We start from the raw sequence: 14,939 nt of genomic DNA, 5'->3' as shown, positions 1-14,939 counted from the left end.
TCACAAGCAAGGCTGCTCTTTGAAATATCAAGGCAACACTCCCCCAATAACACACAGGCACAAACTGAACACTATACACATTGAAACTATATTACAACAAATTTTTTAAAATTGCTTTATAGGCAGCTGAAGGAGAAAGAGCACATTGGGTGTACTAACATTCTGGTAGGGCCTGTGTTTGTGCCAGATGGGTGCTTTTGGCCAGTGGGAAGTTCCAAGCTGAAACAATTCCCTTCGGGGAACTTTTAAAAATAAAATTTTCTTGATTACATAATTGATCATCCCAGATGCTGTGGCACATCTCTTAACATTTGATTACAGACTAGTACTAGGGGCACAGACATGGGATCAGATGTCCTGAGCGCTTTCTGAGCCAGAGGCTGGTATTCAGGGTAGTGCAACTAAGAGAGACAAAAAGTAATTAAAAAAGAGAAACACATTTAAAGAAATATATATGTTGAGGACTTTTTTTATTGGTATGTTTATTTCAGTGTGCTAAAATCACTGTTTTTTTCAAGTTAAATTCATTGAATGGAACACGAGAGGGTCACCAGTTAAGATGGTTGAATGCTCAAGAGAATCACAGTCTTGCCCCAAGAACAGTACCGCAGGCACAAATACAGGTCTTTTCAGTGCACTGTTACATCCGATGTGCTGCTTCACTTAGCTGCCTATATAATATTTTTAAAATTCATTTGAATATGGTTTAGATTTGTTCTGTGGGTTTTGATATTGATATTTCAAAGAGCAACCTTGCTTCTGAATCATCCCCAGATGCTGTTGTACTAGTCAACTGAGACCTCGGTTTTTCATGTAATAGCCACAGCCAGATAAAGCAGCTATCAGCATGCAGTGTAATTAGGAGTGCCTCTTTTCTCAGAGACTGGAAAGAAGGTTTTCTTACCACTTTATAGGATTCACTTGCTCTTTAGTCCGGAGACAATTATATTCAAAGAGGTACCAGCGGCGGCAGAACGGAATGGATCTGAGTGGCAGCAGGCCCCATAAAGAGCGGGGGAAGAGGCCTCGAGACCTGAGGTACCGGCGGAGGCAGAGCGCAGCGGACCTGAGCAGCGACAGAGAGGCAGCGGGCCCATAAAGAGTGGGGGAAGAGGCCGAGACCAGAGGTATCAGCGGAGGTGGAGCGGAGCAGACTGAGCGGTAGGGGCCAATAAAGAGAGGGGGAAGAGGCCTCGAGACCAGAGGTACCGGCAGAGGGCAAAATTGTAATTGAACAATGGGCGGCCTTCAAAGAGGAGATGGTTTGGGTACAGTCTAGGTGCTTTCCCACGAGGGAGAAAGGTAGGGCAACTAAAGCCAGAGTTCCCTGGATGACAAAAGAGATAGAGAGTAAGATGAAGCAGAAAAAAGGGGCATATGACAGATGTCAGGTTAATAATACAAGTGAGAACCAGGCTGAATATAGAAAGTTCAGAGGGGAAGTGAAAAAGGAAATAAGAGGGGCAAAGAGAGAGTATGAGAATAGACTGGCGGCTAACATAAAAGGGAATCCAAAAGTCTTCTACAGGCATGTAAAAAGTGAATGGGTAGTAAGAGCAGGGGTGGGACTGATTCGGAACCAAAAAGATCTACGCTTGGAGGCAGAGGGCATGGCTGAGGTACTAAATAAGTACTTTGCAACTGTCTTTACCAAGGAAGAAGATGCTGCCAAAGTCACAGTAAAAGAGGAGGTACTTGAGATACTGGTTGGGTCTAAAATTGATAGAGGAGGTACTAGAAAGGCTAGCTGTACTTAAAGTAGATAAGTCTCCCGGTCTGGATGGGATGCATCTTAGTTTGCTGAGGGAAGTAAGGGTGGAAATTGCAGAGGTACTGGCTATAATCTTCCAATCATCCTTAAATACAGTGGTGGTGCCAGAGGACTGGAGAATTGCAAATGTTACACCCTTGTTCAAAAAAGGGTGTAAGGATAAACCTAGCGACTACAGGCCAGTCAGTTTAACCTTGGTAGTGGGGAAACTTTTAGAAACGTTAATCCGGTACAAAATTAACAGTCACTTGGACAAGTGTGCATTAATTAAGGAAAGCCAGCACGGATTTGTTAAAGGCAAATCGTGTTTAACTAACTTAATTGAGCATTTTGATGAGGTAACAGAGAGGGTCGATGAGAGCAATGTGGTTGATGTTGTGTATATGGACTTCCAAAAGGCTTTTGATAAAGTGCTGCATAACATGCTTGTCATCAAAGTTGAAGCTGATGGAATAAAAGGGGCAGTGGCAGCATGGATACGAAATTGGCTAAGTAATAGGAAACAGAGAGTAGTGGCGAATGGTTATTTTTTGGGCCAGAGGGTGTTCTCCAGGGGTCGGTACTAGGATCATTGCTTTTCTTGATGTATGTTAATGACTTGGACTTGGGTATCTGGGCACAATTTCAAAATTTGCAGATGACACAAAACTTCGAAGGGTAGTGAACAGTGAGGAGGATAGTGATAGATTTCAAGAGGACATAGATAGGCTAGTGGAATGGGCGGACATGTGGCAGATGAAATTTAACGCAGAAAAGAGTGAAGTGATACATTTCAGTCGGAAGAACGAGGAGGTGCAATACAAACTAAACGGTACAATTCTAAAAGTGGTGCAGGAACAGAGAGATCTGGGGGTATATGTGCATAAATCGCTGAAGGTTGCAGGGCAGGTTGAGAAAGCGGTTAAGAAAGCATATGGGATCCTGGGCTTTATAAATAGAGGTATAGAGTACAAAAGCAAGGAGGTTATGATGAACTTTTACAAAACACTGGTTCGGCCACAACTGGAATATTGTGTCCAGTTCTGGGCACTGCACTTTAGGAAGGATGTGAAGGCCTTAGAGTGGGTGCAGAAGAGATTTATTAGAATGATTCCAGGGGTGAGGGACTTCAGTTATGTGGATAGACTAGAGAAGTTGGGGTTGTTCTCCTTAGAGCAGAGAAGGTTGAGAGGAGATTTGATAGAGGTTTTCAAAATCATGAAGGGTCTAGACAGAGTAGATAAAGAGAAACTGTTCTCATTGGCAGAAGAGTCAAGAACCAGAGGACATAGATTTAAGGTGATTGGCAAAAGAACCAAAGGCGACATGAGGAAAATCTTTTTTTTTTACACAGCAAGTGGTTGTGATCTGGAATGCACTGCCTGAGGGGCTGGTGGAGGCAGATTCAATTGTGACTTTCAAAAGGGAATTGGACAAGTACTTGAAGGGAAAAAATTTGCAGGGCTACGGGGACAGGGTGGGGGAGTGGGACTAGTTGGATTGCTCTTGCATAAAGCCGGCACAGACTCGATGGGCCAAATGGCCTCCTTCCGTTCTGTAACCATTCTATGATTCTATGAACAATGCCATTCACTTCTGTCCAGGAGCAGTATGACACTTCTGCTTAAGTCACATCAGTTGGTTCACCATTCGACAGCAGGGAACTATAAACTCTCAGACCTCCGAGCCCAGTACGCAACGATGCGCTTTAATACTTAAAAACGAAAATAAAATTTTACACTGAATACAGTTGCCAATATATTGAGGTAAGAGACACTCAAAACAGTAATACAGTCTAAGGATTCAATTCACTGCATTTTGCAGCTGCGGCCCCATCTCTCCTCAAGCTACTCAGAAGTACTGGACACTCTCTGGAACCCTACCCTTCTGGCCACTCTGCAGGTGTGAGCCTCCACGGTGAGTTTTAGCAGGCAATTCAATTTGCAGGACAATTGCAACGAACCCAGATCCTGTCTTCGTTCAACATCCACAAATATGCACTTTCCACTAGGACTCATTGGATAGCAATTAGGAGGAGGAGGAATCCTGGCTGATAGTTTCTTCTTGCTGGCCAAGCTTCACTTTTGAGCTTGTGATTTCATTGGAATCACCATGGCTGTATTACATACAAGCCTTGTAAATACTCCAAAGGTTTCAGTACTCTCCTTGCCAATAGCAACTTGAACACAAATACCAAGTGTAAAAACATCATGGTACAACTCACCAGAGTTAGAAACAAACATCCAAGATGCTAAAGGCACTGAAAAGCATATGGATTTGGCATTCTAAGACCAGGTTTCGCATTTTCAACTTATTCAACTCTGCAATTGAGGTAAGAAAACCGACACAACATTCAACCAAACATCACTCAATGCCTTCAATTGGATTGACATACTGTGCATTGTGGAAATTCAGAAGAGCCTGCTTCTTTCAGTGAATTTCAATAGTGGTAGATTTTGTGGGCAGTGCACTGTTGTATACATCACGCAACAGGAGACTGCCAGTTTATGCCTGCAACCCTAAACATTGATTATAGTGCTCCTCACATAAAAAAAGACGTTTCAAAAAGGGTGAGGGGACAAAGAGGGAAGAAGAAGTTAAAGGGAAGATGGAAGCAATGTCAAAGAAAAGGGATTTTAGGAGGCTTCTGGGAGCGGGAAGGGAAGCGACAAGATGGAAAGAATGGCTACTGATGGCGGAGCAGAAGGAATAGGGAACAATGAAAAGTACTGTATCAGAGGATGAGGACCACAAGGTGTTTTGAATCTTGGCTGTAACATCAAAGGTACACAACAAGCAGACGCTAACCTCCTGTTCAGAAGAAAGGATGAGGAAAATCCCTACCAGCCACTCACACCACACAAGCACATCAACAGCACTCAAGCAGATTGCCTGCCTTCCACTCTTGGTTGATGTGGCCTAAAGAAAGCAATTTTTTTTTAAATGGGAAGAAAAAACTGCAATTCAAAAAAATGAATATGGTGATTTTGCATGCTGTTCCTGTTCAATCAGTCAGTCTTTACCAGTCACCAGCACAATGCTTTGCTGGTTTTTCTTGCAAACAGCTGATGCATTCAAAACATTTATTCACCATGAATGCATTTCATTCACTCAATCGTTTACAAAAGGTGCCAGTTAATGAAGAGACCCAAGTTCAGCTCGAAAGACAAACCTAATCTCATAAGAAAAATCTATGGCGTGCTTTTTTTCATTTGCTGGCCCATGAGATAGTTCCTGCAGGACTGAAGGTCAAGACATGACCCTCTAAATCTTCCGATGGTCTCTCGGTTTTAGGAGCAAGGGGTCAAAATGACCTACATTTTTCATAAACTAATGTAAACACCAAAAAGCACATAAAGCAAGCCATCAATGAGCCACATCTGATCTCTGGCTGCCTCTCTGAGCTAATTTTATTAGTGTTTATCTTAATGGCAACAGAGGCTTTGTTCTCAGAGCAAGGTTTTGTGGAATTATTTTATATTATAATCATTTTGTGTTTGCATTTCCCATTTTATAATAATTCAAGATTCATTTTTTATTTTAAAAAAAACTTTTTCTATTTGGTGATGCAGCAAATAAATAGGTGAATCAGGTAGCTGAGGTAACCCTACAGTTGGAAGGGATATCGACATTGATAGGTGCACCATTTGAAAGGAGAATGACTCCTAAAATGGGAAACATGAATCTGGACATGGGATGAACTCATTAAAGGAATGCTTTGGGCCAAGACCCTAAATATACTGAAGTGCTCCTTATATAAAATATATTCCATAAATTTCTCCCGAGAATGCTGATTGCCGCAAATGTTAATTTCCATGGGCGCTGGTGGCACTCTGATACCTCACCCAAGTGTTCAATCTTTATGTGTGAGCTTAGTTAGTAATTGTCAGAAGGCTATTTGAATGTGGAAAACCCAATCCTGTTTTCACTCAACCTCTCGGACACAAACATTCCAGAATGGGTCACTGAATGTTGCATCACAGAAACAAGCCATTCAGCCCATCAAATCTATGCTGGTTAGTGATTAGGAGCCAATTCTTCCCTGCACAGCTCAGAGGCCCTGAGCCAATTGTAGCCCCTTGGGTGAGATCAGCTAACAGCACAGACTGGGATTCAAACCTGGGGTCTTTTGGCTTATATGGATCAGTGCTACATTGAGTGGTGTCTTTACCATTACGTCATTGGTAGAACAAACTTATAGAAAAACTGTTTTAATGAATTGACATACAGATAACTAGCCTCCAGGCAGGAGCCACGTTTTTGAGGTCGAGGAGCTCTGAAGCAATTTTTAATGTCGAGTTTCAGCCCCATAGACCTCCCACCTTATTTTTTCTTTCTGACTAATAATCTTTCAACAGTTGCATGTTGCTGATTTAATTAAACTATGCCACATGTAAACTAGCCAGAGAATCCCTTAACATTGACACAGTAGAACCTCCATTATCCACCATAACAGAGAATGCCTCAGGGTGGATAATGCAAAATAGTGGACAATCACAAGTCCTCAAAATATGGTCTTGGTAGGGCAATACCCCAAGTACAGGTATGAAGATGAGTAAATAAAAAGCACAGAAATATTTCTTAGTTGTGAGGTTGATTGATGTCAAACTGGAGAATATTGGTGTTACTGGGCTGTGCAATAAGGCAGTACCTCAGTTAAGGCTCTGTCTGGCAAAACTTCTGGCAGATAATCAGGGAGAGAGTAAACTGGAACTTGGATAATGAAAGAAAAAATCTTGCTTTTATATAGCACATCACATCTCTCGGGATGTCCCAAAGTCTTTCCATCCAATGAGTTACATTTGAAGTGCAGTTACTGTTGGTTATGTAAGCAAATCCTTAGCCATTTTGCATACAGGAAGGTCCAAAAACAGCAAAGAAACGCACGACTAGTTAATCTGTTTTTGGTTTTGTTGGTTGAGGTGGGAATGTTGGACACCAAGAGAAATCCCTGCTTTTCTATGAATAATGCCATTGGATCTTTTACGTTCACCTGAACAGGCCAATGGAGGCTCAGCTTAATCCAAAGGATGTTATCTCTAACAAGGCAGCACTGAAGTGTTAGCCTTGAATACGTGCTCAAGTCCTAGACCCACAATCTTCTGATTCAGATGCAACAGTTCTACCAACTGAGCCAAGCTCATACAAGATACTTAAATTCAACTTTTTTTTTGGAAATGTAGTCCTCAGTAAGATGCTGAGGAATGGAATATTTTCAATTTTGGGTACCAAGTGTCAACTTCAAGCATTCCCAGGTGAGGGGCAGCACAGTTAGATGCAAAGTAAAGCTCCCACCACTCTACCCCAACAAGGTGCACGAGAGCTCTAATCTCAGAAAAGCACTTGCTACTGCACCAAAGTGACACTTGTGAGTGAGATTGCCAACTTAGTGCCAATTCCTGATACGTTCAACTCATCAGTCTGGGTTGTATGCACCAGACTCTCTCAAGCATTTACTTTGAAGTGCATGAACTAACACAAAATCCAACATACAAGTCAAAACTTAGTGTATCAGTGTAATCCTTTGGGTTTTAACTATAATACCAATTGCAAAACAACCTATACAGTACAGCAACTTATACACCAGATTTTACAGTACATTAAATTTACTTAATGCCTAGATTAAACTTTCGACTCTGTTTGTCTTTGATAGTTGTTGTGTTGTAATGACTCTTATTGCTGAATAATTATTTTGTTTAGAACAACTTTTGCAAGCTGCGGCAAAGAAGCTCGACTAACTCGATTTCACAACCGTGACTGCCCACGCAGAGTATTCCAAGGTCTAGAGTGATGTTTAAAAAGACCTGGAACAGGAGAAAATAGAGAAAAAAAGTCAAAGAATTCCATTCGCTTCACCTCCTACCAACTGCATCAATACTGAAGGAGGCAGATGCTTGTGCCTAGGAGCAGGTCATCAGAATGATAGCGGGGCTGAAAGGGTTAAATTATGAGGGCAGGTTGTATAGACTAGGCTTGTATTCACTTAAATATAGAAGGTTAAGAGGTGATCTATTAAGTGTTCAAGATGATTAAAAGATTTGATAAGATAGAGAGAAACTATTTCCTCTGGTGGGAGAGTCCAAAACAAGGGGACATAACCTTAAAATTAGAGCTAGGCCATTCAGGGGTGATGTCAGAAAGCACTTCTTCACACAAAGGGTAGTGGAAATATAGAACTCTCGCCCCCAAAAAGGTGTTGAGGCTGGGGGTCAATTGATAATTTGAAAACTGAGATTTTTGTTAGGCAAGGGTATTAAGGGTTATGGAACCAAGGCAGGTAGATGAAGTTAAGATACAGATCAGTCATGATCTAAATGAATGGTGGAACAGGCTCGAGGGGCTGAATGGCCTCCTCCTGTTCCTATGTTACCTGCCGGCCTACTCTCTCAGCCAGAATGATGCAGAGAAACACTTGACAAGGGCAAGAAAGCAAATCTAAAACAGAATGCAAAAACAAATAAGACAATGTATACTGAATAAACCACAATATCATAAGTTTATATACCAAAAACAGTAAGGCTCAGAAAGCCCAGTTTCATTTGTCAATGCTTAAATACAGAGTATGGCAGTGATGTATGATTCTGAACGAGTCAACACAAAAAGAAACTGACAAGCTTTAAGTGTGGTGCATGTGTTGCCATTCACTCTGAAATTCACTTAGCACTTCATGTCGAGGATCTGCTTCTGTCAGTCCACGGGTAACATAATACAAAGTCATTTGCTACTGTAATGTCTCGAACCAAAATAACTACAGCAGGTGACACCCTATCTACAAGGCAAGGGGGATGGTGACAGCTAATGATAAAACAAAGCACTGTGCACCACTCTGATCCACAGATGTCACTATCCAGCCTCATGACAAACTACAGGTCTGACAACTCGCTTTGCATTTCAGGACATTTCCAACTTTTTCCCCTTGTTGTGACAGGCAACAAAATTGATTAAACCCCAGACCTGGGATCTGACACTCCTGCATATTGCTTTCTATTTGTTGATTACTATTGATTTTCTTTGATACTTCATTTAAAAATCAATAGCTGGAAAGAAAAATAGGCATGGTTTACACATACTTAAACATACGACTGCACGCTGGAAGGAGCTGTAGTTTTGGCCAAGGCACTGGCAGCCAATTATGAGAAAAGCTCTTAACAGGTGAAAGCAAGGGCTCCAGATCGATTTTCAGTTTTCTTTTCCAATCACAGAAAGTGGCTATAAATTAGGCTCATCAGTGTATTTTTAAGATAACCCATGAAGCAAATAACTTCATGCTTTTAAAAAAAAAATCCTGAGTTTTTTTTAAGGATAAAGGAGTCATATCGAGAGGATGTCGAATGTTACCTGGAGTTCATGCGTGCTCGAAGTTTCTTGGCCTTCTTCCTAACTTTTTGCTTCTCTTCTGCATCCTTTGACGTCTCTGGGAGCACACAGGTCTCGGTCACAATGTCCATAATGTATTTCTTGCAGGACAGATGTTCCTGATGAAACAAGGTTTAAATAATCAATTGCTGAGACAAACTTTCCCTTTCAGTGGAACTCAAAGTTCCATCGTGTATAGCTCTGGACCAGTCATTCATGCCCTGGTTACTTACAAAGGCCTATAAGAGCTCCTGTGATGGCCTAATGAGTGAAGGCATTGTGTAGCCCTGGGCCACAGATAAAAGGAGGTTCCAGGCTCAATTCCCAGTGCATGCTGAATTAGCTGGTCTTAACCCGAGCAACAGTTACAATTGTTCGCAATGCCTCAGAGAGGAAATCAGTCAAAGCTCCCAGTTCGTAAACACAAACTAGTCATCCCTGCTGGAACAAGATGGACAAGGACAAGATCAGGCTGCACTCTGATGACCTTCACTATTGAGTACCTGGCTGTTACTCGCCCTCTGGGCTCACATGTGAAGAATGGTCACTTGGGTGAGATACCCATGAAGTTGCATCTTAGCACGAATCAGTGTCTTTTAAACCTTAAACATGCCTTTGGTACAATTTCCCATCTGAAATTTCCACATATATGATAAACATGCAGCAAGACCTGGACAACATCTAGGCTTGGGCTGATAAGTGGCAAGTAACATTCGCACCAGACAAGTGCTAGGCAATGACCATCTCCAACAAGAGAGAGTCTAACCACCTCCTCATGACATTCAATGGCATTACCATTGCCGAATTCCCCCCCCCCATCAACATCCTGGGGGTCACCATTGACCAGAAATTTAACTGGACCAGCCACATAAATACTGTGGCTACAAGAGCAGGTCAGAGGCTGGGTATTCTGCAGCGAGTGACTCACCACCTGACTCCCCAAAGCCTTTCCACCATCTACAAGGCACAAGTCAGGAGTGTGATGGAATACTCTCCACTTGCCTGGATGGGTGCAGCTCCAACAACACTCAAAAAGCTCAACACCATCCAGGACAAAGCAGCCCGCTTGATTGGCACCCCATCCACCACCCTAAACATTCACTCCCTTCACCACCGGCGCACCGTGGCTGCAGCGTGTACCATCCACAGGATGCGTTGCAGCAACTCGCCACGGCTTCTTCGACAGCACCTCCCAAACCCGCAACCTCTACCACCTAGAAGGACAAGGGCAGCAGGCACATGAGAACAACACCACCTGCACGTTCCCCTCCAAGTCACACACCACCCTGACATGGAAATATATCGCCGTTCCTTCATCGTCGCTGGGTCAAAATCCTGGAACTCCCTACCTAACGGCACTGTGGGAGAACCTTCACCTCACGGACTGCAGCGGTTCAAAGCGGCGGCTCACCACCACCTTCTCAAGGGCAATTAAGGGTGGGCAATAAATGCTGGCCTTGCCAGCGACACCCACATCCCATGAACGAATAAAAAAAATATTAGTTAGCAGAAATTCTATGCATAGCATGTTATATCTGGCACTACATGGCTCAGTTTGGTATCCTAACGCTGTTAAAATTGGATAGCCATGTGGTGAAGGATAGAATACTAGAGCCTGGTCTTTAATTGCTTCCAAGCCTTTATTCATAGAGATTCCCCTTACACACGCCACACCATAGCTAAGCTCTCCTATAAAAAGGATACAAGAGTTCCCAATTGGTACCATCACCTGAATACAATTAACACTAATTAATATAAATCATATAATTAACAACACAAGAGGTTAAAATCAGTTCTGTTCATTCAGGTAGCTGCTCAACCTTCAGTAATTTTGTAGCTGCACAGTAGGGAACCTAAAACATGTAAATACATTTACACAAGCACACAACATTGGGAAATGATGTTTCTGTGACCAGGAAAGAAAACAATTTCATATTCATGTACACTCAGCTAACTCAGTTGATTACCAGAGTCGAAACTGAGACAACCCTGCGTTTTATGACCCAGTGTCACATCACATGGTGATCTTATCCACTGAGGCACTATACAGCCTGAATGCCATGCTTATTTGATTTTGCTTCAGGTCTCTGGAGCTATGTGCTGCTTTCAGCGTGCTGAGTCACTGGCTGCTCAGCAAGTGCACGATGATTTTATGACACAGTGTTGTGTTACTTAGGCTTCCTTCAGGACTCTTGTGACCTATATTTCTGATCGGAGTTATTTGAACATCAACATTACCCATTTTGAACTATTAACCCTGGTGTTAAAAAAAAACAGATCAGAAAATTTAGGCTTTATGTTATTGCAGTCACTGACAGCTCCACTACCTCTTTTGCATTCTCCTACACTGTGTTTTCTCAGCACTGACATTGTAGAAACCCTTGTATAGACAGTACCAGAGTATTTAATTTATCTATATATTTTAAAACTGAATTTCTGTGCTTTTCTATGATCGATATCAGTGTTGAGAACCAGTGTTGGTATCATGAACTAGTCAGGCAGAGCCCAGCCAGATTGAAAGCAAACTTCTATCTACCAAATAAGGCATCATAACCCCAGTTCAGAAAAACATCCCTTGCTGCACCAATGTCAATTCTTCTATTTAAAACATTAGCCAATCTTAAGGTCTCTTTGGGTGAGATTGCTGATTTAGCACTTTCTTGTGCCATAGACTGAATCTACCCAAACTCATCTCACAAAGGATCCTTATAGCCTGCAGAGAGAAAGATTTTTTTATTCCTTCTTCTGAGCTAAATTCAAACCCATGTCTGAGAGATGAAAGGGCAGTGTTTAAATTAACACTTCACCCTCACTTCCCATGTGCCAGAGTATTTAAAAGTGCTTTTGCTGCTGGATAGGGAACGTTATGACACTGAGACACTGTTAGACTGGAGAAGAGCAAAGACAGTAAGACTTAAAGACAGTAAGACTTAAAGATAGTAGACAAGAATTAAAAATAAAAGGATTAACAGAAGGAGAAAAATGGGCTGGATATCAAACCATGGGATATAGTTCTATTACCATTTTCAGCAATCTGCCATCACAAAGTGTCAGCCTTGGCTCAGTGGTAGCATTCTCGCCTGAGTCAGAAGGTTGTGAGTTCCAAGTTCCACGCCCGGACTGAGCACATAATCTAGGCTGGCACTTCAGTGCAGTACTGAGGGAGTGCTACACTGCCGGAGTTGCCGTCTTTCAGATGAGATGTTAAACTGAGGCCTCATCTGCCTCGCAGGTGGATGTAAAAGAACCCATGGCACTATTCAGAAGAAGAGTAGGGGAATTCTCCTGGTGTCCTGGCCAATATTTATCCCTCAACCAACATAACTAAAACAGACTATCTGGTCATTATCTCATTGCTGTTTGTCGGGCCTTGCTGTGCACAAATTGGCTGCCACGTTTCCCATATCACAACTGTGACTATCTTTCAAAAATACTTCAATGGCTGTAAAGCACTTTGGGGCATCCTGAGGTTATGAGCAAGTTCATAAGTGCAGGTTCTTTCCTTTTTTTCTAACTCTCGAACTCACAATTCTTCTGTTAATTTTTCAAGTTTTCAATAGTTTACCTGTTACAATGGCACATGTAATGTAATTCTGCACTCGCTGATATATGATTTTTAGTTGGATAAAGTACACATGATTGAGAATGCTGTCAATTTTTGGGAGATGTTTCCAGGTCAAGCAAAAGGGGGGGAGGGGTGAAATCGGGGTACATTATTCATGAGTACAAGTTACGGGTTGAGGGGTACTTAAGTGACCAAATTGCAATGGAAGAATCCAGAGTAAGAGAGAGCATTAGATATAACATAATAATATTTGTAGAAAATCAGGCAAGGGCAATATTCTCCTTTATCACTGGGATCATTAGTAAGAGTCTCCAGTACCTTACAATGACAGCCAGGTCATTGTACAACTAAATTTGAAACACAGTGTATATGGAGCAAATTCTGCAGTCCAAATTGAACCTAGCAATTCTATGAATGTGTTTGTTCAATTAGCCATAATGTCAACTCATTCCACTCTATATAAATTGAACATTTTATTTTTTAAAAATACACATGCAAACTTGTTGTTTCTGAAGTACTAACACAAGAGGCACCAATTAAGAACTAGGTTCAGTATAAGCAGGGTATTAGTTATTGGTGGAGGAGGCCACTGAATTAATGCCTGGGGTTAGGAATCCCAAATGAATCTAATCCTCTGTTGTTGAAGTCCTTTGGCGTATTGGCTCTAGGTTCTGTTTATGGGTCATTTAGGCAGATCAGAATGCTCAACAGCTTCTATGCAAATGGATTATCAAGTAAGCCGCTCCATTAAGTTTCAAGAGTTGTTAGAACTGCGATTAGGGATGGATCAATTGTCACTGCAGCCAGAGAACTGAAAATATGGTGTAATATTACGTTTGGAGTAAGATGATTAGAGGTCAATATCAAAAGGTCCACTCGAAACAATACAATGTTCACTGCTGGTGAAAACGACTTTAAAGAGCACCAGAATGACAGTAGGTAGAAAGCAGTAAGTGTGGCTTTTGCAACATTATATATACTAGGTGCAGCACTGCCCTGTATGTAACTGTTGACTATTTCTTGATAATCTTACTCTGATTATGAAACAATCATTAATCCTTGAGCGGACACCATCATGCATCAATGACTTGCTATGAACTGATCATAAAAGTTCACACTGAGAGTAGCTGTCAGTTTAAAAAAAAACAACTAACCTGAATAAAATCATCATAATTAATTTCAGAGTTTAAAAAAAGCACTATATACCCAAAGAAAGAGAACCACAATGGTGTCATAAGAGACACAATGCACTTACTGGACAGTCAATGACTAAACACAATGCTATATTCACTGGGGCAATTGCAAGGCTGTCTGGACAAGTTGGCAAGCTCCATTCTCCATTACTGCCACATCCTTACATTTTTGTTTTTTCTGTTTATCTGTCTTCAGGTGTCTCTGTTACATGGGACCAATGCCAGGCATGCGGAAAGGTAAACAATTAGGCAACCTGCTTCCAGGCTTCTACTGCCATCACTGCTCGGCAGTCAGATATTAAGATGAGCGTGAGAGTGGTCCACGATGACTGGTACATTGATCATCATGCACTCCTTGGCGTTTCCGCTCAGCCCTTCCCAGGAAACTGGTCAAGATCCACAACTCAATGTGTGGTGAACTCTGATGTATATGCACGTTCTAGACCTTTATACTATCTGTAGTGGTACACAAACCTACCGAGCTACCGCTTAACACACCCATATCAACCATTACAATTTAATAAATTGTTACTTAGCCAGATCAACAATTTCAGATGCCTATTTTGTTAACCCATTGCTTACAGGAGTGCACACTGAGTTTCTTGGCTAGGCTGTGCATGCCTTGGGAACAATGTGTGTTTAAGGATTGAGGCTATTTATTTGGTTTTGGTCCTAAGGATGGCTTGTGCAACAAGGGATCTTGTCTAACCAGTGGTTCAAAGTTGCTATTGCTAGCCTATTTCCCCTCCCCCACCAAGCTGAAATGTATTCTTCTCTCTCAAGGGAAGTGAGTGAGTGTTTGGCAACAGCTTGTGCAGAGCGAGTCTCCAGATATTTACACAGTCTACAGAGGCACATAAGAAAATAGAGATACCAGAAAATGCCATTTAGCTCACCCCATCATTTAGGTCCATGTACTTCTCAGAGCAACTTCATCTCTACTTTAGAACCACACCCATATCCCTCTACTCCCTGTTAACTTAGAGATTTGTCCCATTTGATGGGTAGCATCTCTCCTTTCTCGTTGAAAATTGCATTTTGGGGGATAGGCATGGAGGGAAAAACTTTTAACTTT

At 41.9% G+C, this 14,939-nt stretch overlaps 1 protein-coding gene across 2 annotated transcripts in view; it reads right to left on the bottom strand.

The window, feature by feature from the left end:
- scaper (S-phase cyclin A-associated protein in the ER) overlaps positions 1-14,939 on the bottom strand; it is a 330,941-nt gene that overhangs the window by 188,614 nt on the left and 127,388 nt on the right. For both annotated transcript variants that reach the window (XM_067973526.1, XM_067973527.1), the window contains exon 20: positions 9,089-9,225. In XM_067973526.1, coding sequence (XP_067829627.1) covers positions 9,089-9,225 — 137 coding nt within the window. The remainder of the gene's footprint in view (positions 1-9,088; positions 9,226-14,939) is intronic.

This window comes from Heptranchias perlo, chromosome 38 (genome assembly GCF_035084215.1).
Source record: "Heptranchias perlo isolate sHepPer1 chromosome 38, sHepPer1.hap1, whole genome shotgun sequence".
NCBI lineage: Eukaryota > Metazoa > Chordata > Chondrichthyes > Hexanchiformes > Hexanchidae > Heptranchias > Heptranchias perlo.
This window is presented reverse-complemented; position numbering and strand designations above follow the sequence as displayed.